Here is a 27,014-nt window from a genome sequence, read left to right as displayed (position 1 = left end):
TTTACAACACATTTACAACACAACACATTTACAACACATTTACTACACAACACATTTACTAAACAACACAACACAACACATTTACTAAACAACACATTTACTACACAACACATTTACTACACATTTACTAAACAACACATTTACTACACATTTACTACACAACACATTTACTACACATTTACTACACAACACATTTACAACACATTTACTACACAACACATTTACAACACATTTACAACACAACACATTTACAACACATTTACTAAACAACACATTTACAACACATTTACTAAACAACACAACACAACACATTTACTACACAACACATTTACTAAACAACACATTTACTACACAACACATTTACTAAACAACAGATTTACAACACATTTACTAAACAACACAACACAACACATTTACTACACAACACATTTACAACACATTTACTACACAACACATTTACTAAACAACACAACACAACACATTTACTAAACAACACATTTACTACACAACACATTTACTACACATTTACTAAACAACACATTTACTACACATTTACTACACAACACATTTACTACACATTTACTACACAACACATTTACAACACATTTACTACACAACACATTTACAACACATTTACAACACAACACATTTACAACACATTTACTAAACAACACATTTACAACACATTTACTAAACAACACAACACAACACATTTACAACACAACACATTTACTAAACAACACATTTACTACACAACACATTTACTAAACAACACATTTACAACACATTTACTAAACAACACAACACAACACATTTACTACACAACACATTTACTAAACAACACATTTACTACACAACACATTTACTAAACAACACATTTACAACACATTTACTAAACAACACAACACAACACATTTACTACACAACACATTTACTAAACAACACATTTACAACACATTTACTAAACAACACAACACAACACATTTACTACACAACACATTTACTACACAACACATTTACTACACAACCCATTTACTACACAACACATTTACAACACATTTACTACACAACACATTTACTAAACAACACAACACATTTACTAAACAACACATTTACTACACATTTACTAAACAACACATTTACTACACATTTACTACACAACACATTTACTACACATTTACTACACAACCCATTTACTACACAACACATTTACAACACATTTACTACACAACACATTTACTAAACAACACAACACAACACATTTACTACACAACACATTTACTACACAACACATTTACAACACATTTACTACACAACACATTTACTAAACAACACAACACAACACATTTACTACACAACACATTTACTACACAACACATTTACTAAACAACACATTTACAACACAACACATTTACAACACATTTACTACACAACACATTTACTACACATTTACTAAACAACACATTTACTACACAACACATTTACTACACAACACATTTACTAAACAACACATTTACAACACAACACATTTACAACACATTTACTACACAACACATTTACTACACATTTACTAAACAACACATTTACTACACAACACATTTACTAAACAACACATTTACTACACAACACATTTACTAAACAACACATTTACTACACAACACATTTACTAAACAACACATTTACAACACAACACATTTACAACACATTTACTACACAACACATTTACTACACATTTACTAAACAACACATTTACTACACAACACATTTACTAAACAACACATTTACAACACAACACATTTACAACACATTTACTACACAACACATTTACTACACATTTACTACACAACACATTTACTACACAACACATTTACTACACAACACATTTACTAAACAACACATTTACAACACAACACATTTACTACACAACACATTTACAACACAACACATTTACAACACAACACATTTACAACACAACACATTTACTACACATTTACTAAACAACACATTTACTAAACAACACATTTACAACACAACACATTTACAACACATTTACTACACAACACATTTACTACACATTTACTAAACAACACAACACATTTACTAAACAACACATTTACTAAACAACACATTTACTAAACAACACAACACATTTACTACACAACACATTTACTACACAACACATTTACTACACATTTACTAAACAACACAACACATTTACTAAACAACACATTTACTAAACAACACAACACATTTACTACACAACACATTTACTACACAACACATTTACTACACATTTACTAAACAACACATTTACTAAACAACACAACACATTTACTACACAACACATTTACTACACAACACATTTACTACACATTTACTAAACAACACAACACATTTACTAAACAACACATTTACTAAACAACGCAACACATTTACTAAACAACACATTTACTAAACAACACATTTACTAAACAACACAACACATTTACTACACAACACATTTACTACACAACACATTTACTACACATTTACTAAACAACACAACACATTTACTAAACAACACATTTACTAAACAACACAACACATTTACTACACAACACATTTACAACACAACACATTTACAACACATTTACAACACATTTACAACACATTTACAACACATTTACAACACATTTACTACACAACACAACACATTTACAACACATTTACAACACATTTACAACACATTTACAACACATTTACAACACAACACATTTACAACACATTTACAACACATTTACAACACATTTACAACACAACACATTTACAACACATTTACAACACAACACATTTACAACACATTTACTACACAACACAACACATTTACAACACATTTACTACACAACACAACACATTTACAACACAACACAGCACATTTACACTGGGTTTGAGCTACTGTACCTGAATACCCTCTCAACACTTTAAATGGCCTACTCAAACTGGATAACCCAAGCCTATATATGTCTCTCTCTCTCCTTCTCCTAGTTGGTGAAGTTATGTAGCGGTATGATCGAGGCGGGCAGGGCGTACGTAAGCGCCAACAAGCTGTTTGTCAACGGCATCAAAGACCTGTCTCAGCAGTGCAAGAAGGAAGAAATGATCTCTGTAAGTACACTGCTATTACACTGCTATTACCCTGCTACTACCCTTCTATTACCCTGCTATTACCCTGCTATTACACTGCTACTACACTGCTATTACACTGCTAGTACACTGCTATTACACTGCTGCTACACTGCTAGTACACTGCTACTACACTGCTATTACACTGTTATTACACTGCTATTACACTGTTATTACACTGCTATTACACTGCTATTACACTGCTACTACACTGCTATTACACTGCTAGTACACTGCTATTACACTGCTAGTACACTGCTACTACACTGCTATTACACTGCTACTACACTGCTATTACACTGCTACTACACTGCTTTTACACTGCTACTACACTGCTATTACACTGCTATTACACTGCTATTACACTGCTATTACACTGCTGCTACACTGCTATTACACTGCTATTACACTGCTAGTACACTGCTATTACACTGCTATTACACTGCTAGTACACTACTACTACACTGCTAGTACACTGCTATTACACTGCTAGTACACTGCTACTACACTGCTAGTACACTGATATTACACTGCTAATACACTGATATTACACTGCTATTACACTGCTAGTACACTGCTAGTACACTGCTAGTACACTGCTATTACACTGCTATTACACTGTTAGTACACTGCTACTACACTGCTAGTACACTGCTATTACACTGCTAATACACTGATATTACACTGCTACTACACTGCTATTACACTGCTATTACAGTGCTAGTACACTGCTAGTACACTGCTAATACACTGCGATTACACTGCTATTACGCTGCTAGTGCACTGCTACTACACTGCTAGTACACTGCTATTACACTGCTAGTACACTGCTATTACACTGCTATTACACTGCTAGTACACTGCTACTACACTGCTAGTACACTGCTATTACACTGCTAGTACACTGCTATTACACTGCTATTACACTGCTAGTACACTGCTACTACACTGCTAGTACACTGCTACTACACTGCTAGTACACTGTTATTACACTGCTAATACACTGCTATTACACTGCGATTGCACTGCTATTGCACTGCTATTACACTGCTACTACACTGCTACTACACTGCTACTACACTGCTACTACACTGCTATTACACTGCGATTGCACTGCTATTGCACTGCTAGTACACTGCTAGTACACTGCTAATACACTGCTATTACACTGCGATTGCACTGCTATTGCACTGCTATTACACTGCTACTACACTGCTACTACACTGCTACTACACTGCTACTACACTGCTATTACACTGCTACTACACTGCTACTACACTGCTATTACACTGCTACTACACTGCTATTACACTGCTATTACACTGCTACTACACTGCTACTACACTGCTGCTACACTGCTGCTACACTGCTATTACACTGCTACTACACAAATATCACAACATGACGTCACAACACAATCAGAACGATTTCACGCCGGGAAGATTTTTTTTTTATATACATGTCAACAGATGGTATGATCGATCAGTGGTTCCCAAACTGTGGGGCGCGACCCCTTAGGGAGGTGCAAGGGGTCGGCAGAAGGGGTCACGGGGTCTTTATTTACTGTTGCCAGTTGTTAATAGTAGAATGCACAAGGTGCGATTTCTAAATTGGCTCGTGCGTCATCAGTTCCTCTTGTCATGTTAGTCACTACAGACCTCGGAGAGATATTTATAACTTGTCAGAAATCTCCAGATCAACTAGCCCATGTCAGCTAACGCTTTTTAGCTAGGTTTATTTGCACATAGATTTTGTTGTAATGTTTGAGTTGCTCAAATATCACACGAATACACATTAGACAAATGTATAGAATTGCAATTAAAATTTGCTTTCAAAAGGTAAAATGTTCTCTACACCAACAAGAAGGGTGTGAACAGTTTGTTGTCATGAACAGTTTGTTGTCGTGAACAGTTTGTTGTCATTAACAGTTTGTTGTCGTGAACAGTTTGTTGTCGTGAACAGTTTGTTGTCGTGAACAGTTTGTTGTCGTGAACAGTTTGTTGTCGTGAACAGTTTGTTGTCGTGAACAGTTTGTCGTCGTGAACAGTTTGTCGTCGTGAACAGTTTGTCGTCGTGAACAGTTTGTCATCGTGAACAGTTTGTCGTCGTGAACAGTTTGTCGTCGTGAACAGTTTGTCGTCGTGAACAGTTTGTCGTCGTGAACAGTTTGTTGTCGTGAACAGTTTGTTGTCGTGAACAGTTTGTTGTCATGAACCGTTTGTTGTCGTGAACCGCTTGTTGTCGTGAACAGTTTGTTGTCGTGAACAGTTTGTTGTCGTGAACAGTTTGTTGTCGTGAACAGTTTGATGTCGTGAACAGTTTGTTGTCGTGAACAGTTTGTTGTCGTGAACAGCTTGTTGTCGTGAACAGCTTGTTGTCGTGAACAGCTTGTTGTCGTGAACAGTTTGTTGTCGTGAACAGTTTGTTGTCGTGAACAGTTTGTTGTCGTGAACAGTTTGTTGTCGTGAACAGTTTGTTGTTGTGAACAGTTTGTTGTCGTGAACAGTTTGATGTCATGAACAGTTTGTTGTCGTGAACAGTTTTTGTCGTGAACAGTTTGTTGTCGTGAACAGTTTGTTGTCGTGAACAGTTTGTTGTTGTGAACAGTTTGTTGTCGTGAACAGTTTGATGTCATGAACAGTTTGTTGTCGTGAACAGTTTTTGTCGTGAACAGTTTGTTGTCGTGAACAGTTTGTCGTGAACAGTTTGTTATGAACAGTTTGATGTCATGAACAGTTTGTTGTCGTGAACAGTTTTTGTCGTGAACAGTTTGTTGTCGTGAACAGTTTGTCGTGAACAGTTTGTCGTGAACAGTTTGTCGTGAACAGTTTGTCGTGAACAGCTTGTTGTCGTGAACAGTTTGTTGTCGTGAACAGTTTGTCGTGAACAGTTTGTCGTGAACAGTTTGTTGTCGTGAACAGCTTGTTGTCGTGAACAGTTTGTTGTCGTGAACAGTTTGTTGTCGTGAACAGTTTGTTGTCGTGAACAGTTTGTTGTTGTGAACAGTTTGTTGTCGTGAACAGTTTGATGTCATGAACAGTTTGTTGTCGTGAACAGTTTTTGTCGTGAACAGTTTGTTGTCGTGAACAGTTTGTTGTCGTGAACAGTTTGTTGTTGTGAACAGTTTGTTGTCGTGAACAGTTTGATGTCATGAACAGTTTGTTGTCGTGAACAGTTTTTGTCGTGAACAGTTTGTTGTCGTGAACAGTTTGTCGTGAACAGTTTGTTATGAACAGTTTGATGTCATGAACAGTTTGTTGTCGTGAACAGTTTTTGTCGTGAACAGTTTGTTGTCGTGAACAGTTTGTCGTGAACAGTTTGTCGTGAACAGTTTGTCGTGAACAGTTTGTCGTGAACAGCTTGTTGTCGTGAACAGTTTGTTGTCGTGAACAGTTTGTCGTGAACAGTTTGTCGTGAACAGTTTGTCATGAACAGTGCTTGTACCTATAGAAATAGGGGCATGCAGGAGCGCAGGATCTTCCCCAACGCTGGAAAGGAGACCCCTCGAGTGAAAAAGTTTGGGAACCCCTGTGATAGATAACCTATGGCAGCAAGACGTTTGATTACTATTGTGAGTCGGTTTGGCTATGTTCTTTCTATCTTCCACCATACCACACACACAGTCAACAGTGGCGTGTATTCACGGATGCCAAGGGAAGCCAGACTTCCCCAAATATTTGACCAATATTTAAAATAAAGAAAATTGGTCTCTTTTAAAAATATATACTTTTTCGTCAATTCGCTAGTGGCTGATTCTCACCGGAGAAATTATTGGAGCGAGGGAAACAGCACCTCTCTGTCTCAGTATGTGTAGCCCATGTATCTGATGCTGTCTCAGTATGTGTAGCCCATGTATCTGATGCTGTCTCAGTATGTGTAGACCATGTATCTGATGCTGTCTCAGTATGTGTAGACCATGTATCTGATGCTGTCTCAGTATGTGTAGCCCATGTATCTGATGCTGTCTCAGTATGTGTAGACCATGTATCTGATGCTGTCTCACTATGTGTAGCCCATGTATCTGATGCTGTCTCAGTATGTGTAGACCATGTATCTGATGCTGTCTCACTATGTGTAGCCCATGTATCTGATGCTGTCTCAGTATGTGTAGCCCATGTATCTGATGCTGTCTCAGTATGTGTAGACCATGCATCTGATGCTGTCTCAGTATGTGTAGACCATGTATCTGATGCTGTCTGGAATTAAAGCGGATGACATGTTGCCGCCGTAGCATCTGATTGATTGATGCCAGCAAGCGTTTGGCCTCCCTTGATAAAAAAAAAAAAGTCATAGTAATTGGCCAATCAGTATTGAGCTGAGCTTAACTGTGGGTTGTCCTGGTGCAGCAAAACGCCTCCCAGGGGAGGCCAGTTTGGATTTGGCTTCACACCAATCAAATCACATCCTAAGCAAAACGTCGTCATTGTCAGAAAAACGTGTCTGTTTCTGGTCTGCTTGTGTTGATGTCCTGCAGTAGCTAGCTAGCTAAATCAGCCCTTTGCTAATCCATGGATAGAGATAGTGATTTGGACTGGTGGTTTTGACTTAATTCTCTGTACAGGCCAATGATTATGATGGCAACTCTGATCTAACCATGAACGAATATGCTGTGCCACTGGCCTGAGATGATTTAAGTTCAAGATGTAGCCTAGTAGGCTCACGTTAACTAGCTAGCTAACTTAGCTGGTTCATTGTTGCCCACGCGAGGAGGTTAGGCTAGCAAGCATTATAGCTAGGTAGCTTATGAAAACAAAAACTAAAAGCGTACCCGAGCCAAAGACCGTTTTGCCAACATGAAAGAGAGGAGGACGGCATTGGCGTTCAACTAGTCTACACACACACACACACACACACACACACACACACACACACACACACACACACACACACACACACACACACACACACACACACACACACACACACACACACACACACACACACACACACACACACACACACACACACACACACACACACACACACACAGTGCCATGGACAGCCACATAATATTTAGCAACATTAATTGGATTAAATTGTTTTTGGTATCTCTAAGTTTGTTTATCAGTGTATTAAACTAAGCATATACAGGGCCTTCGGAAAGTATTCAGACCCCTTGACCTTTTCACACATTTTAGAACTGCATTATTCTAAAAGGCGTTAAATAAATAAAAAATCCTTTGCAATATAGACACAATACCCCATATTAACAAAGCGAAAACAGGTGAGAAGTTTTTGGAAATAGTATTACTAATAAAAAAACAGAAAGACCTATTTACGTAAGTATTCAGACCCTTTGCTATGAGACTCCAAATGGAGCTCAGGTGCATCCTGTTTCCATTGATCATCCTTGAGATGTTTCTACAACTTGATTGGAGTCCACCTGTGGTAAATTCAATTGATTGGACATGATTTGGAAAGGCACACATACTTGTCTATATAAGGTCCCACAGTTGACAGTGCACGTCAGAGCAAAAAACAAGCCATGAGGTCGAAGGAATTGTCTGTAGAGCTCCGAGACAGAATTGTTTCGAGGCACAGATTTGTGGAAGGGTATCAAAACATTTCTTCTGCATTGAAGGTCCCCAAGAACACAGTGGCCTCCATTATTCTTAAATGGAATAAGTGTGGAACCACCAAGACTCTTTCTAGAGCCGGCCGCCCGGGCAAACTGAACAATCAGGCTCGAGAGTTCCTCTGTGGAGATAGGAGAACCTTCCATAAGGATAACCATCTCTGCAGCACTTCACCAATCAGGTCTTTATGGTAGAGTGGCCAGACGGAAGTAAAAGGCATATGACAGCCCATTGGGGTTTGCCAAAAGGCACCTAAAGATTCTCTGGTCAGAGTGGAGGTTGAGTGGAGTTAGAGTAGAGGTAGAGTGGGGGTAGAGTAGAATAGAGTAGAGGACGTCTGAAATAGAGATACTTAATCACATTCCTCTAGTCTCTACATTCCTTAAACTTTCCCCACTTCAACAATAACAGTTGAAATATAAACAGCATTGTCCAGACATAGACCGTCTTCCCCCCCTAGCTGGTGAAATATAGACATGAAGATATTAAGAGAGATTAATGAGAGAGATCTGAGACCTTCTTTACTGCTTCCCACATAAATGTTTTTCAATACATTGAATTGAACTTGTTCCTGTACAAGCCTGCTAGCTGGTGGAGTAGAATGAATCTCAGTGATGATCTGTAAGTGAACATCAACTGACTACAGTCATGTGTGTAACCTGAAGGTCTCCCTGTGTCTCTAGGAGTGTCTGGAGAAGTGTGGGGAGAGCCTGCAGGAGATCGTCAACTACAACATGGTAAGACACACACACACACACACACACACACACACACACACACACACACACACACACACACACACACACACAGTGCATTTGGAAAGTATTCAGACCTCTTGCCCTTTTCCACATTTTGTTATGTTACAGCCTTATTCTAAAATCGATTAAATACTTTTTTCTCCTAATCAATCTACACACAATACCTCATGATGACATCACAATACCTCATGATGACATCACAATACCTCATGATGACATCACAATACCTCATGATGACATCACAATACCTCATGATGACAAAACTAAAACTGATTTTTTTGTGCAAATAGCTTTTTCTTTTTTGTTGAAATACCTTATGTACATTAGTATTCAGACCCTTTGCTATGAGACTTGAAATTGAGCTCAGGTGCGTCCTGTTTCCATTGATCATCCTTGAGATGTTTCTACAACTTGATTGGAGTCCACCTGTGGTAAATTCAATTGATTGATTGGACATGATTTGGAAAGGCACACACCTGTCTATATAAAGGTCCCACAGTTGAAGGTGCATGTCAGAGCAAAAACCAAGCCATGAGGTCGCACAAATTTTTGGATTGTGTCGAGTCACAGATCTGGGGAAGGGTGCCAAAATATTTTTGCAGCATTGAAGGTCCCCAAGAACACAGTGGCCTCAATCATTCTTAGATGGAAGAAGTTTGGACAATTTTGGACCTGACCTCAACTTCCCCCGAAATGTTGTTCTGCAGGATGACACACTCTAAAGTTCAGTTAAAACACAGCAAAACATTTTGGTTGGTTAATTTAAAATACATTAAAATCTTTTGCCTAATTCTGTTTTTCACCCAAATTCCATATTCTTTGGTTTAGTTTTTCCAGGTTTGCGAGATCCCACAAATTTTTCTGGTTTTCCTCCAGTTTTTTCACTCTTTTTTTAGTGGAAAAACAACCAAATTAGACGTTCTGTGTTCACAACAATGCTTAAACCACATCAGGGGTTGTCACAATCGCCTGGAGTGGTGGGTGCAGAGTCACTTGCAGAGAGCAGAGGATACTGGGGGAAAACAATCTTTATTGGGATTCCCACACGAACGCCCAAAACCATAGACGATAAACAGACAGAAAAATAGTCCGACCCAACACAGGGCACAAACGGACAGGAACACAAACACGCACATCCTGATTAACAGAAAACAATCCGGCACAAACATAGGCGGGCCTAACAGGCTTAAATAGACATCAATCAAGAGACAAAATAAGGGACAGGTGCAACCAATAAGACCAAACAAATAGAAAAGGAAAACGGGATCGGTGGCGGCTAGTAGACCGGCGACGACGACCGCCGAGCGCCGCCCGAATGTCCCCCACCGGTACCCAGCACCTCTCCTCCGGACCGTACCCCTCCCAGTCCACAAGGTACTGTAGGCCCCTCACCCGGCGTCTAGAGACCAGAATAGCACGTACAGTGTACACCGGGGACCCCTCGATCTCCAGATGGGGCGGAGGGACCTCCGGCACCTCACCTTCCTGCAGAGGACCAGCCACAACCGGCCTGAGGAGAGACACATGAAACGAGGGGTTAATACGATAGTAAGGAGGAAGCTGTAACCTATAACACACCTCGTTTATCCTCCTCAGGACTTTAAATGGCCCCACACACTGCGGCCCCAGCTTCCGGCAGCCAGACCCGGTCCCCCGGTGCGAACACGGGGGCCGCACTGCGGTGCTGGTCAGCACCCCTCTTCTGCCGTCCACTAGCTTGTTTTAATGATTCCTGGACGGCTCTCCAGGTGTCCTTCGAGCGCTGCACCCATTCCTCCACCGCAGAAGCTTCGGTCTGGCTCTGATGCCTCTGATGCCATGGAGCCAGGACCGGCTGGTAGCCCAACACGCACTGGAACGGTGACATGTTAGTAGAGGAGTGGCGGAGGGAATTCTGAGCCACCTCAGCCCATGGGATGTACCTCGCTCATTCACCAGGCCGGTCCCGGCAATACGACCGCAGAAACCTACCCACATCCTTGTTCACTCTCTCCACCTGCACATTACTCTCGGGGTGAAAACCCGAGGTAAGGCTGACCGAGACCCCCAGCCGTTCTATAAACGCCCTCCAAACTCTGGACGTGAACTGGGGACCCCGATTAGAAACGATGTCCTCAGGCACCCCGTAGTGCCGGAAGACGTGGGTAAACAGAGCCTTTGCAGTCTGTAGGGCCGAAGGGAGACCGGGCAACGGGATGAGACGGCAGGACTTAGAAAAATGATCCACAACGACCAGGATCGTGGTGTTTCCCTGAGACGGGGGAAGGTCGGTGAGAAAATCCACCGACAAATGCGACCACGGCCGTTGTGGAACGGGGAGGGGCTGTAACTTCCCTCTAGGCAGGTGTCGAGGAGCCTTGCTCTGAGCGCACACCGAGCAGGAGGAGACATAAAACCTCACGTCCTTAACCAACGTGGGCCACCAGTGCCTCCCCCTAAGACTCCGCACTGTCCTCTCGATACCAGGATGACCCGAAGAGGGTAGTGTATGGGCCCATCGAATCAACCGATCACGGACACCCCGCGGCACGTACTGAACACCCGCTGGACACTGAGGAGGTGCAGGTTCCAACCGTAACGCCCGCTCGATCTCCGCGTCCACCTCCCATACCACCGGTGCTACCAGACATGAAGCTGTAAGGATGGGAGTCGGATGGATGGGCCGCTCCTCGGTGTCATATAGGCGGGACAGCGCATCGGCCTTCGTATTAAGGGAGCCTGGCCTATAGGAGATCGTAAAACGAAATCGGGTAAAAAATATGGCTCACCTGGCCTGACGCGGATTCAATCTCCTCGCTGCCCGGTTATACTCGAGATTACGATGGTCAGACCAGATGAGGAAAGGGTGCTTGGCCCCCTCAAGCCAATGTCTCCACACCTTCAGAGCCTTGACTACAGCTAACAACTCCCGGTCCTCCACGTCATAGTTCCGCTCCGCCGGACCGAGCTTCCTCGAGAAGAAAGCGCGTAGCTTCGGTGGCGTGCCCGAGCGCTGTGATAGCACGGCTCCCACCCCAGCCTCGGACGCGTCCACCTCCACTATGAACGCCAAAAAGGGGTCCGTAAGAGCCAAGCACGGGAGCGTTGGTGAACTGCTCCTTCAGGCGACTGAAGGCTATGTCCGCCTCCGCTGACCAGCGCAAGCGCCCCCCCCCCCCCTCCCCCCTTTGGCAGCGAGGTAATCGAAGCAGCCACCTGACCAAAACCCCAAAACCTCCGGTAGTAACCTAAAAACCGCTGCACCTCCTTTACCGTGGTCAGAGTCGGCCAATTACGCACGGCTGTAACGCAGTCACACTCCATCACCACCCCAGAGGTGGAAATGCGATAACCCAGGAAGGAAACGGCTTGTTTGGAGAACACACATTTTTCAGCCTTGACGTACAGGTCCAGCAGTCTCATGCTCCACCCAAGTACCCTACGCACCAGAGACACGTGCGCGGCGCGTGTGGCAGAATAGATCAGTATATCATCGATATACACTACCACACTCTCTGAGAATCTCGTCTACGGAAGGTTGGAAAACGGCTGGAGCATTCTTCAACCCATACGGCATGACGAGGTACACATAATGGCCAGATGTGGTACTAAACGCGGTTTTCCACTCATCTCCTCCCCGGATACGCACCAGGTTATACGCACTCCTAAGGTCCAGTTTTGTGAAGAAACGCGCCCCGTGAAATGATTCCACCGCCGTGGCGATGAGAGGTAGCGGGTAACTAAACCCCACTGTGATGTAATTTAAACCTCTATAATCAATGCACGGACGCAGACCTCCCTCCTTTTTCTTCACAAAAAAGAAGCTTGAGGAGACGGGTGACGTGGAGGTCCGAATGTACCCCTGTCCCAGAGATTCAGTGACGTATGTCAGGAATTGCGGAAAAACTTAGTTTAAATGTATTTGGCTATGGTGTATGTAAACTTCTGACTTCAACTGTAGCTACCTCAATCGTTATTTCAAGTAATTTCAGTGACTTCACAGCAATTGCTAGCTAGCTAGCTAACGAAATTTAGCTAGCTAGCAGGCTCAGCTAAATAAAAATCCCCCTACAGCCACGTCTCGTAATCGCGGCATGAGATTTGTAAATGAAAGAGGAATAAAAATAATATGAATCGAATGGAGTTTCCCATCTCCATTTAGAGTATTTCTGGTGCAGATCGAACATCTCTGGAGAGACTTGAAAATAACTGTGCAGCAACGAACCCCATCCAACCTGACAGAGCTTGAGAGGATCTGCAGAGAAGAATGGGAGAAACTCCCCAAATAGAGGTGTGCCAAGCTTGTAGCGTCATACCCAAGAAGACTTGAGGATGTAATCACTGCCAAAGGTGCTTCAACAAAGTACTGACTAAAGGGTCTGAATACTTATGTAAATGTGATTTTTCATTTTTTATACAGTATATATATATATATATAAAATGTGGAAAAAGTCAAGGGGTCTGATTACTTTCCAAATGCACTGTATGCAAGCACACACACTTTGAGATTGTCAACGACAACATGGTAAGACACACCGATATACACTCACTCGGTCTCCCTTACACACACACACACACACACACACACACACACACACACACACACACACACACACACACACACACACACACACACACACACACACACACACACACACACACACACTCTCATGCATATGCATGAGCGTACAGAGCCTCCCGTTACCACATGGTAAGACACACACACACACACTCTGTTCTTCCATCTTGAGTCCAGATTGTTCTGCTCTGAGCCAGAGTTGGAGAGAATGTTTAGAATCAGGGCACACAGCTGTGTAGGAGAGACAGAGAGTACACACACAAACACACACACGCACACACACACACACACAAACACACACACACACGCACACACTGTGCTGCTTCCATGTGTGATAGACATGATGAGTGCCATGGAGTCTCTGAGCCTGTTAAGCAGGGGTCATAGTTTTGGTAGAGAACTAGTTGTAAAAGTTAAGAGGGGGGAGAAAGAAAGACAGAGAGGGAGATAAAGAGAGAGAGTACGAGAAAGAGAGAGAAAGACAGAGAGGAATATAAAGAGAGAGAGTACGAGAGAGAGAGAAAGACAGAGAGGGAGGGAGATAAAGAGAGATAGTACGAGAGAGAGAGAGAAAGACAGAGAGGGATATAAAGAGAGCGAGTACGAGAGAGAGTGAGAAAGACGGAGAGGGAGATAAAGAGAGATAGTATGAGAGAGAGAGAAAGACAGAGAGGGAGATAAAGAGAGATAGTATGAGAGAGAGAGAAAGACAGAGAGGGATATAAAGAGAGAGAGTACGAGAGAGAGAGAGAGAGAGAGAGAGAGAGAGAGAGAGAGAGAGAGAGAGAGAGAGAAAGAGAGAGAAAGAGAGAGAGAGAGAGGGAGAGAAAGACAGAGAGGGAGATAAAGAGAGAGAGTACGAGAAAGAGAGAGAAAGACAGAGAGGAATATAAAGAGAGAGAGTACGAGAGAGAGAGAGAAAGACAGAGAGGGAGGGAGATAAAGAGAGATAGTACGAGAGAGAGAGAGAAAGACAGAGAGGGATATAAAGAGAGAGAGTACGAGAGAGAGAGAGAAAGACAGAGAGGGAGATAAAGAGAGATAGTATGAGAGAGAGAGAGAAAGGCAGAGAGGGATATAAAGAGAGAGAGAGAGAGAGAGAGAGAGAGAGACAGAGAGAAAGACAGAGAGGGAGATAAAGAGAGAGAGTACGAGAGAGAGAGAGAAAGACAGAGAGAGAGATAAAGAGAGAGAGAGTACGAGAGAGAGAGAGAAAGACAGAGAGGGAGATTACGAGAGAGAGAGAGAAAGACAGAGAGGGAGATAAAGAGAGAGAGTACCGAGAGAGAAAGTCAGAGAGGGAGATAAAGAGAGAGAGTACGAGAGAGAAAGTCAGAGAGGGAGATAAAGAGAGAGAGAGTACGAGAGAGAAAGTCAGAGAGGGAGATAAAGAGAGTACGAGAGCGAGAGAGCAGGAAGAAAGACAGGAAATTCCTCTTTTTAACGGTTGAGCTTAAATCTCCTAAATCCTTCCTGTCGTTTAACTAGTCTGCTCTTAGGGACCATTCATTCTTCTCTTCCTCTCTCATTCTTCCCTCTCCTCACATATCTGTTGTCATCACAACGTTTTTATGGTCAGATCAGGATTTTGGCCTTCTAATAAAATCATGTTACTAGTGTTTGGTGTTTTTGATGTTGACCTAGTTTGTAATCTCACCTCTAAATAACTTTTTCAACAAATTTCAGCCAGTTATGAAAAAAAACGATTAGAAAAATGTTACTGCTGCCAGATATTCTGAACAGCTGTTTCTAGTTTGGAGTGGCTGTGTACTGTACAAGTCAAGGTCTGTGTTTAGTGACGTAATAATAGCATCTGGTTTGGTGTATTTTGGCCATTCAGGGACACCGTACCAGCTGATAGGTACAGATTAGTGGATGATTCTCTCTCTCAATTCAATTCAATTCAAGGGGCTTTATTGGCATTGGAAACATGTGTTAACATTGCCAAAGCAAGTGAGGTAGACAATACACAAAAGTGAAACAAACAATACAAATTAACAGTAAACATTACAAATACAGAAGTTTCAAAACAATAAAGACATTACAAATGTCATATTATATATATACAGTGTTGTAACAATGTACAAATGGTTAAAGCACAGAAGTTAAAATAAATAAGCATAAATATGGGTTGTATTTACAATGGTGTTTGTTCTTCACTGGTTGCCCTTTTCTTGTGGCAACAGGTCACAAATCTTGCTGCTGTGATGGAACACTGTGGAATTTCACCCAGTAGATATGGGAGTTTATCAAAATTGGATTTGTTTTCGAATTCTTTGTGGATCTGTGTGATCTGAGGGAAATATGTGTCTCTAATATGGTCATACATTGGGCAGGAGGTTAGGAAGTGCAGCTCAGTTTCCACCTCATTTTGTGGGCAGTGTGCACATAGCCTTTCTTCTCTTGAGAGCCATGTCTGCCTATGGCGGCCTTTCTCAATAGCAAGGCTATGCTCACTGAGGGAGAGACAGAGAGAGAGGGAGAGAGAGAGGGATAAAGAGAAGGAGAGGGAGATGGAGAGAGAGAGGGAGGATTTCCTCTCTCTCCATCTCCTTCTCCCTTTCTCCCTCTCCATTTCCTTCTCCCTCTCTCTCTCCCTCTCTCTCTCTCCCCCCCTCTCTCCCTCTCCCTCTCTCTCCCTCTCTCTCCCTCTCTCTCCCTCTCTCTCTCTCCATCTCCCTCTCTCTCCCTCTCCATTTCCTTCTCCCTCTCTCTCCCTCTCTCTCCCTCTCTCTCTCCCTCTCTCTCTCCCTCTCTCTCTCCCTCCCTCTCTCACTCTCTCTCTCCATCTCCCTCTCCTTCTCTTTATCCCTCTCTCTCTCCCTCTCTCTCTGTCTCTCCCTCTCTCTCCCTCTCTCTCCATATCCTTCTCCCTTTCTCCCTCTCTCCCTCTCTCTCCCCATCTCTCTCTCCCTATCCCTCCCCCTCTCTCTCCATCTCCCTTTCTCCCTTTCTCTCTCTCTCCCTCCCTCTCTCCCTATCCCTCCCTCTCTCTCTCCATCTCTCCATCTCCCTCTACCTCTCTCCCTCCCCATCTCTCCCTCTCCCCCTCTCTCTCTCTGTCTCTCCCTCTCTCTACCTCCTCATCTCCTTCTCCCTTTCTCCCTCTCCATCTCCCTCTCTCTCTCTCTCCCTATTCCTCCCTCCCTCCCCCCCTCTCTCTCTCCCTCTCTCTCTCTCTCCCTATCCCTCCCTCCCTCCCTCTCTCTCCAACTCTCTCCATCTCCCTCTCTCCCTCTCTCTCTCCCTCTCTCCTCAACACCAGTCCTGGTCTGAGATCAGAACTGAACATGGAGTATCTCTAACTGAATATTCATTCTTCTATGTGACAGGGAGGGGCAGTTTTAAGGAGTCATATAAAAAGGCTCACAGGTACATGTCCTGACTGGTCCTAAAATCGGGGAGGGGACTGTGGATCGGTCTCTGTCTGTCCGTCCGTCCGTTAGTCACACGTGACATCTCAGACAGCACCGGCCCGATTTTGACAAAACGTGAGGTGAACATGCGTGTTGCCGTAGAGATCCAGCATTTACAACAACAAAAATGAAAGCGGGAGCTGTAATTAATGAACTGAAATGTGTGAGTGACACCACAGAAGAAGAGGCGAAGTGAGAAGGAAAACAGCCTCAGTCTACTATAGCAGGTGGTGTTTTCTTCCCACCTCATCAAGAGCAAGGAGTTTTTGTTTGAAGGTCAATGAGAGAGTATCGAATTTGGTTAACAAAAAAATGTAATGTCTTATTTTCTACCTGTGATTTGATCAGATTGAAGTTCCATAGTGCTTTGGTTGTTTTCCAGTGTACTGATAAGTAGAACGCTTCACCCCCAACTACATGTACAGATTACCTGGACTAACCTGTACCCGCTGTACCCCCGCACACTGACTCGGTACCGGTTCCCCCTGTACCCTGCACACTGACTCGGTACCGGTTCCCCCTGTACCCCGCACACTGACTCGGTACCGGTTCCCCCTGTACCCCGCACACTGACTCGGTACCGGTTCCCCCTGTAGTTTAACAGGGGGTAGTTTAATAGAGGGTAGTTTAATAGAGGGTAGTTTAATATAGTTTAATAGAGGGTAGTTTAATAGAGGGTAGTTTAATAGAGGGTAATTTAATATAGTTTAATAGAGGGTAGTTTAATAGAGGGTAGTTTAATAGAGGGTAGTTTAATAGAGGATAGTTTAATAGAGGGTAGTTTAATATAGTTTAATAGAGGGTAGTTTAATATAGTTTAATAGAGGGTAGTTTAATAGAGGGTAGTTTAATAGAGGGTAGTTTAATAGAGGGTAGTTTAATAGAGGATAGTTTAATAGAGGGTAGTTTAATAGACGGTAGTTTAATAGAGAGTAGTTTAATAGAGGGTAGTTTATTAGAGGGTAGTTTAATAGAGGGTAGTTTAATAGAGGGTAGTTTAATAGAGGGTAGTTTAATAGAGGGTAGTTTAATAGAGGGTAGTTTAATATAGTTTAATAGAGGGTAGTTTAATAGAGGGTAGGTTAATAGAGGGTAGTTTAATAGAGGGTAGTTTAATAGAGGATAGTTTAATATAGTTTAATAGAGGGTAGTTTAATAGAGGGTAGTTTAATATAGGGTAGTTTAATATAGGGTAGTTTAATAGATGGTATTTTAATATAGTTTAATAGAGAGTAGTTTAATAGAGGGTAGTTTAATATAGTTTAATAGAGGGTAGTTTAATATAGTTTAATAGGGGGTAGTTTAATAGAGGGTAGTTTAATAGAGGGTAGTTTAATATAGTTTAATAGAGGGTAGTTTCATATAGTTTAATAGAGGGTAGTTTAATATAGTTTAATAGAGGATAGTTTAATATAGTTTAATAGAGGGTAGTTTAATATAGTTTAATAGAGGATAGTTTAATAGAGGGTAGTTTAATAGAGGGTAGTTTAATATAGTTTAATAGAGAGTAGTTTAATAGAGGGTAGTTTAATATAGTTTAATAGAGGGTAGTTTAATAGAGGGTAGTTTAATAGAGGGTAGTGTGATAGAGAGTAGTTTAATAGAGGGTAGTTTAATAGAGGGTAGTTTAATACAGGGTAGAGGGTAGTTTAATAGAGGGTAGTTTAATATAGTTTAATAGAGGGTAGTTTAATAGAGGGTAGTTTAACAGAGGGTAGTTTAATAGAGGGTAGTTTAATAGAGGGTAGTTTAATACAGGGTAGTTTAATAGAGGGTAGTTTAATAGAGGGTAGTTTAATACAGGGTAGTTTAATAGAGGGTAGTTTAATAGAGGGTAGTTTAATAGAGGATAGTTTAATAGAGGATAGTTTAATCGAGGGTAGTTTAATACAGGGTAGTGTGATAGAGAGTAGTTTAATAGAGGGTAGTTTAATAGAGGGTAGTTTAATAGAGAGTAGTTTAATAGAGGGTAGTTTAATAGAGGGTAGTTTAATACAGGGTAGAGGGTAGTTTAATAGAGGGTAGTTTAATATAGGGTAGAGGGTAGTTTAAAAGAGGGTAGTGTAATAGAGGGTAGTTTAATAGAGGGTAGTTTAATAGAGGGTAGTCTAATAGAGGGTAGTTTAATATAGTTTAATAGAGGGTAGTTTAATAGAGGGTAGTTTAAATGAGGGTAGTTTAATAGAGGGTAGTTTAATGGAGGGTAGTCTAATAGAGGGTAGTTTAATATAGTTTAATAGAGGGTAGTTTAATAGAGGGTAGTTTAATAGAGGGTAGTTTAATAGAGGGTAGTTTAATAGAGGGTAGTTTAATAGAGGGTAGTTTAAATGAGGGTAGTTTAATAGAGGGTAGTTTAATGGAGGGTAGTCTAATAGAGGGTAGTTTAATATAGTTTAATAGAGGGTAGTTTAATATAGTCTAATAGAGGGTAGTTTAATATAGTTTAATAGAGGGTAGTTTAATAGAGGGTAGTTTAATAGAGGGTAGTTTAATAGAGGGTAGTTTAATAGAGGGTAGTTTAACAGAGGGTAGTTTAATAGAGGGTAGTTTAATAGAGGGTAGTTTAATAGAGGGTAGTTTAATAGAGTGTAGTTTAATAGAGGGTAGTTTAATAGAGGGTAGTTTAATATAGTTTAATAGAGGGTAGTTTAATAGAGGGTAGTTTAATATAGTTTAATAGAGGGTAGTTTAATAGAGGGTAGTTTAATAGAGGGTAGTTTAATAGAGGGTAGTTTAATAGAGGGTAGTTTAATAGAGGGTAGTTTAATAGAGGATAGTTTAATCGATTAGGGGAGGGAGGGGTTAGGGGAGGGTTTGGCCGGCCGGGACTTCCTTGTCCCATCGCGCTGTAGCGACTCCTTGTGGTGGGCTAGGCGTATGCACGCTGGCCTCGGTCGCCAGTTGAATGGTGTTTCCTCCAACACATTGGTGCAGCCGGCTTCCGCGTTAAGTGAAGTAGTGTGTCAAGAAGGAGCAATATAAATATTATGTAAAAAGGCAGGGTTTGTGCTTTTCACGTCAGAGGTTGTTCCAGCTACTTAAACTTAAGGATGTTTTAAATATTTCTTTAGGATGTGTTATAGGGCGGCAGGTAGCTTAGCAGTCTCCTCTGTCTGCTGTTGACTGCCTCTCTTCTCCTGTAGGCAGGTCAAGGATTTCTGTGTCTGAGCCATTTTATGTTGGAGGAGAGTCTTGGAGAGATGGTGCTGCTATCAGGGCTTGGAGTGGTCTTCTCCTGGGTTGTGGTCTGTGGAGAGGCTTGGAGTGGTCTTCTCCTGGGTTGTAGTCTGTGGAGAGGCTTGGAGTGGTCTTCTCCTGGGTTGTAGTCTGTGGAGAGGCTTGGAGTGGTCTTCTCCTGGGTTGTGGTCTGTGGAGAGGCTTGGAGTGGTCTTCTCCTGGGTTGTAGTCTGTGGAGAGGCTTGGAGTGGTCTTCTCCTGGGTTTTAGTCTGTGGAGAGGCTTGGAGTGGTCTTCTCCTGGGTTGTAGTCTGTGGAGAGGCTTGGAGTGGTCTTCTCCTGGGTTGTAGTCTGTGGAGAGGCTTGGAGTGGTCTTCTCCTGGGTTGTAGTCTGTGGAGAGGCTTGGAGTGGTCTTCTCCTGGGTTGTGGTCTGTGGAGAGGCTTGGAGTGGTCTTCTCCAGGGTTGTGGTCTGTGGAGAGGCTTGGAGTGGTCTTCTCCAGGGTTGTGGTCTGTGGAGAGGCTTGGAGTGGTCTTCTCCTGGGTTGTTTCTCCTCTCCTCTGAGGAGAGGCTTGTTACTGTCACACCCTGACCTTAGAGAGCCTTTTTATGTCTCTAGTTGGTTTGGTCAGGGTGTGATTTGGGGTGGGCATTTTATGTTTTGTTTTCTATGATTTTGTGTTTCTATGTTTTGGCCGGGTATGGTTCTCAATCAGGGACAGCTGTCTATCGTTGTCTCTGATTGGGAACCATACTTAGGTAGCCCTTTTTCCCTCCTTTCGTTGTGGGTAGTTGTCTTTGTTTGTGGCACTATAGCCCTTAAGCTTCACGGTCAGTGTGCCAGGCTGAGGGGCTCTCAGTATGAAATCAGAGATGTTGTCGTTTTCTTCCCCTCTAGAAATCTTCCACCAAGGTCTCAGGGGTGACTGTCTCATTACTTTACTGGAATGTTATTTAGAAGTAATCAGATTCTGACAGGAGAGGCAATTGGAGTGTAACTTTACTGTCACCTGTCAACTACGATGACAGCTGTAACACCTACTCTTTAACTAGCTGTCTCTAAGACAGCTCCTGAATATCATTACCTAGCTGTCTCGAAGACAGCTCCTGAATATCATTAACTAGCTGTGTCGAAGACAGCTCCTGAATATCATTAACTAGCTGTCTCAAAGACAGCTCCTGAATATCATTAACTAGCTGTGTCGAAGACAGCTCCTGAATATCATTAACTAGCTGTCTCAAAGACAGCTCCTGAATATCATTAACTAGCTGTGTCGAAGACAGCTCCTGAATATCATTAACTAGCTGTCTCGAAGACAGCCCCACGAACATCATTAACTAGCTGTCTCGAAGACAGCTGCTGAATATCATTAACTAGCTGTCTCTAAGACAGCTCCTGAATATCATTAACTAGCTGTCTCTAAGACAGCTCCTGAAAATCATTAACTAGCTGTCTCGAAGACAGCCCCACGAACATCATTAACTAGCTGTCTCGAAGATAGCTCCTGAATATCATTAACTAGCTGTCTCTAAGACAGCTCCTGAATATCATTAACTAGCTGTCTCGAGACAGCTCCTGAATATCATTAACTAGCTGTCTCTAAGACAGCTCCTGAATATCATTAACTAGCTGTCTCGAGACAGCTCCTGAATATCATTAACTAGCTGTCTCGGTCCTCCCGGGTGGCGCAGTGGTCTAGGGCACTGCATCGCAGTGCTAACTGCGCCACCAGAGTCTCTGGGTTCGCGCCCAGGCTCTGTCGCAGCCGGCCGCGACCGGGAGGTCCGTGGGGCGACGCACAATTGGCATAGCGTCGTCCGGGGTAGGGAAGGTTTGGCCGGTAGGGATATCCTTGTCTCATCGCGCTCCAGCGACTCCTGTGGCGGGCCGGGCGCAGTGTGCGCCAGCCAAGGGGGCCAGGTACACAGTGTTTCCTCCGACACATTGGTGCGGCTGGCTTCCGGGTTGGAGGCGCGCTGTGTTAAGAAGCAGTACGGCTGGTTGGGTTGTGCTTCGGAGGACGCATGGCTTTCGACCTTCGTCTCTCCTGAGCCCGTACGGGAGTTGTAGCGATGAGACAAGGTAGTAATTACTAGCGATTGGATACCACGAAAATTGGGGAGAAAATGGGATAAAAAATAAAAAAAATAAAAAAACTAGCTGTCTCGAAGACAGCTCCTAAATATCATTAACTAGCTATCTCTAAGACAGCTCCTGAATATCATTAACTAGCTGTCTCGAAGACAGCTCCTAAATATCATTAACTAGCTGTCTAGAAGACAGCTCCTGAATATCATTACCTAGCTGTCTCGAAGATAGCTCCTGAATATCATTAACTAGCTATCTCTAAGACAGCTCCTGAATATCATTAACTAGCTGTCTCGAAGACAGCTCCTAAATATCATTAACTAGCTGTCTAGAAGACAGCTCCTGAACATCATTATATTTTTGAAACCAGTATTTGATAGCCTTTTCCATTTCAGCTATTAGTTGTCTCACAGGCAGAATCTCAGATCACCCGCTCGCCCCTCGGCCCTCCATTCGCGCGTTCAAGCGCGCAACTCCACCATTTGAACAAGTGTTCTCGAGGCTGAGGGAGTGAAAATGATTGAGGTTGTATGGGATAATTATCCCCTCCGGTAGACACTTCGACTGAGCCTGCAATGCTTCCGGCTTCATAGCGAAGTGGAATCCCATAAGGCAAGGCGTAATTTTTTCTTCCGCAATTTCACACAAAAGAACGGAGAGGCCGAGGCATGCCTAATTATATGATACGGGCATTTCTTTATGCCTGATGTCGAGACTTGACACATAAAATATTAAACAGCTCCCAAATGAAAATGTTTAACTGTTTAACTGAGGTTTATATTTTGTAAAACGACAGGGAGGATTTGTTCATTTGAATTTCATGCATCATTGAAGTCATGTGTGTCCTGAAGTTGATGGATTTATTGATCTCCCTCGCCACTCTCTGGAAGTCACCCTCTGAGATACGTCAGAACACGTGTAAACAGAGGGACCTCCGAGAAAGTTGGTTGGGGGCGAGACGGTGGTTTGGTATTCACTGTGTCTCTCTCTCTCTCTTTCTGTCTCTCTCCCCGACTCTGTCTCTCTCTCTCCGTGTCTCTCTCTCCGTGTCTCTCTCTCCATGTCTCTCTCTTTTTCTGTGTCTCTGTCCCGTCTCTCTGTCTCTGTCTCTGTCTCTATCTCTCTCTGTGTCTCTCTCTCCCTGTCTCTCCCTGTGTCTCTCTCCCTCTCTGTCTCTCTCTCTCTCTCCCTATCTATCTCTCTCTCTCCCTCTATGTCTCTCTCTCCCTGTCTGTCTCTCTCTGTCTCTTTCTCTACAGATCCTATTTGACCAGGCCCAGAGGTCAATCAAACAGCAGCTCCACACCTTCATCAAAGAGTGAGTATCATCCCTTCCTCCTTTGGTGTAGTAGGCCTCTTCTTCTTTTCTCATTTCAGTCCATAGAGATGTATAGAGGACTCTAGTACCCAAAAGCCTATTTTAGCATGGACATCACCAGTGAGGACTTTCACCATTTTGAAGTAGGGTGGGACTTTCTATGGGTTAACGAAGGATCACATAATTCCATCCAGGTCATCAGAAGGGATCAGCCAATGAATTATACTCATGAAGGAACTTTCCAGCTCTACAGGTGTCACTAAATCAACCAACTGTGTCTTTATACCTGTTCCAACAACACCCTCCAGGTGGCAGTATACAACCCTTTTCAGGTGGTTTACCAACTCATAGAAGTAGTAGAAGAAGAACAGTGACTCGTTCCAAAAAGGACATGTCCTCAATGAAGCTACCCTGTGTGCTCACAAACGCCTTAAAGGGACAGTTACAACGGTGCGATCTCTATACATTTACATTTACATTTAAGTCATTTAGCAGACGCTCTTATCCAGAGCGACTTACAAATTGGTGCATTCACCTAATGACATCCAGTGGAACAGCCACTTTACAATAGTATACATCTCCCTGTAGGGAGATGTGTAAGTCACTCTCTCTCTCTCCTCCCCCTGTAGGGAGACGTGTAAGTCACTCTCTCTCTCTCTCCTCCCCATGTAGGGAGATGTGTAAGTCACTCTCTCTCTCTCCTTCCCCTGTAGGGAGATGTGTAAGTCACTCTCAATCCTCCCCCTGTAGGGAGACGTGTAAGTCACTCTCTCTCTCCCTCCTTCCCCTGTAGGGAGATGTATAAGTCACTCTCTCTCTCCTCCCCCTGTAGGGAGACGTGTAAGTCACTCTCTCTCTCTCTCCTCCCCATGTAGGGAGATGTGTAAGTCACTCTCTCTCTCTCCTTCCCCTGTAGGGAGATGTGTAAGTCACTCTCAATCCTCCCCCTGTAGGGAGACGTGTAAGTCACTCTCTCTCTCTCTCCTCCCCCTGTAGGGACGTGTGTAAGACACTCTCTCTCCTCCCCCTGTAGGGAGATGTGTAAGTCACTCTCTCCTCCCCATATAGGGAGATGTGTAAGTCACTCTCTTTCTCTCCTTCCCCTGTAGGGAGATGTGTAAGTCACTCTCTTTCTCTCCTCCCCCTGTAGGGAGATGTGTAAGTCACTCTCTTTCTCTCCTCCCCCTGTAGGGAGATGTGTAAGTCACTCTCTTTCTCTCCTCCCCCTGTAGGGAGATGTGTAAGTCACTCTCTTTCTCTTCTCCCCCTGTAGGGAGATGTGTAAATCACTCTCTCTCTCCTCCCCCTGTAGGGAAATGTGTAAGTCACTCTCTTTCTCTCCTTCCCCTATAGGGAGATGTGTAAATCACTCTCTTTCTCTCCTCCCCCTGTAGGGAGATGTGTAAGTCACTCTCTTTCTCTCCTCCCCCTGTAGGGAGATGTGTAAGTCACTCTCTTTCTCTCCTCCCCCTGTAGGGAGATGTGTAAATCACTCTCTTTCTCTCCTCCCCCTGTAGGGAGATGTGTAAGTCACTCTCTTTCTCTCCTTCCCCTACAGGGAGATGTGTAAATCACTCTCTCTCTCCTCCCCCTGTAGGGAGATGTGTAAGTCACTCTCTTTCTCTCCTTCCCCTATAGGGAGATGTGTAAATCACTCTCTTTCTCTCCTCCCCCTGTAGGGAGATGTGTAAATCACTCTCTTTCTCTCCTTCCCCTACAGGGAGATGTGTAAGTCACTCTCTTTCTCTCCTTCCTCTGTAGGGAGATGTGTAAGTCACTCTCTTTCTCTCTTCCCCCTGTAGGGAGACGTGTAAGTCACTCTCCCCTCCCCCTGTAGGGAGATGTGTAAGTCACTCGCTTTCTCTCCTCCCCCTGTAGGGAGACGTATAAGTTACTCTCTCTCTCCTCCCCCTGTAGGGAGATGTGTAAGTCACTCTATTTATCTCTTTCCCCTATAGGGAGATGTGTAAGTCACTCTCTTTCTCTCCTTCCCCTGTAGGGAGATGTGTAAGTCACTCTTTCTCTCTTCCCCCTGTAGGGAGACGTGTAAGTCACTCTCTCTCTCCTCCCCCTGTAGGGAGATGTGTAAGTAACTCTTTCTCTCTTCCCCCTGTAGGGAGATGTATAAGTCACTCTCTCTCTCCTCCCCCTGTAGGGAGATGTGTAAGTCACTCTCTCCTCCCCCTGTAGGGAGACGTATAAGTCACTCTCTCTCTCCTCCCCCTGTAGGGAGACGTGTAAGTCACTCTCTCTCTCTCTCCTCCCCATGTAGGGAGATGTGTAAGTCACTCTCTCTCTCTCCTTCCCCTGTAGGGAGATGTGTAAGTCACTCTCAATCCTCCCCCTGTAGGGAGACGTGTAAGTCACTCTCTCTCTCCCTCCTTCCCCTGTAGGGAGATGTATAAGTCACTCTCTCTCTCCTCCCCCTGTAGGGAGATGTGTAAGTCACTCTCTTTCTCCTCCCCCTATAGGGACGTGTGTAAGACACTCTCTCTCCTCCCCCTGTAGGGAGATGTATAAGTCACGCTCTCTCTCCTCCCCCTATAGGGAGATGTGTAAGTCACTCTCTTTCTCTCCTTCCCCTGTAGGGAGATGTGTAAGTCACTCTCTCTCTCTCCTCCCCCTGTAGGGAGATGTGTAAGTCACTCGCTTTCTCTCCTTCCCCTGTAGGGAGATGTATAAGTCACTCTCTCTCTCCTCCCCCTGTAGGGAGATGTGTAAGTCACTCTCTTTCTCTCCTCCCCCTGTAGGGAGATGTATAAGTCACTCTCTCTGTCCTCCCCCTGTAGGGAGATGTATAAGTCACTCTCATTATCTCCTCCCCCTGTAGGGAGACGTGTAAGTCACTCTCTCTCTCTCTCCTCCCCATGTAGGGAGATGTGTAAGTCACTCTCTCTCTCTCCTTCCCCTGTAGGGAGATGTGTAAGTCACTCTCAATCCTCCCCCTGTAGGGAGACGTGT

The 27,014-nt window shown here is 43.4% G+C and overlaps 1 protein-coding gene across 1 annotated transcript in view; it reads left to right on the top strand.

The window, feature by feature from the left end:
* LOC129815785 (arf-GAP with coiled-coil, ANK repeat and PH domain-containing protein 3-like) overlaps positions 1–27,014 on the top strand; it is a 110,026-nt gene that overhangs the window by 9,095 nt on the left and 73,917 nt on the right. Inside the window, exons 2-4 of the mRNA XM_055869905.1 lie at positions 3,025–3,144; positions 9,422–9,475; positions 23,995–24,053. Of these exons, the coding sequence (XP_055725880.1) occupies positions 3,025–3,144; positions 9,422–9,475; positions 23,995–24,053 (233 nt within the window). The remainder of the gene's footprint in view (positions 1–3,024; positions 3,145–9,421; positions 9,476–23,994; positions 24,054–27,014) is intronic.

This window comes from Salvelinus fontinalis, chromosome 18 (genome assembly GCF_029448725.1).
Source record: "Salvelinus fontinalis isolate EN_2023a chromosome 18, ASM2944872v1, whole genome shotgun sequence".
Classification (NCBI taxonomy): Eukaryota; Metazoa; Chordata; class Actinopteri; order Salmoniformes; family Salmonidae; genus Salvelinus; species Salvelinus fontinalis.
The sequence above is the reverse complement of the archived record's forward strand: the minus strand, read 5'-3'. Positions and strand labels throughout refer to the sequence as shown.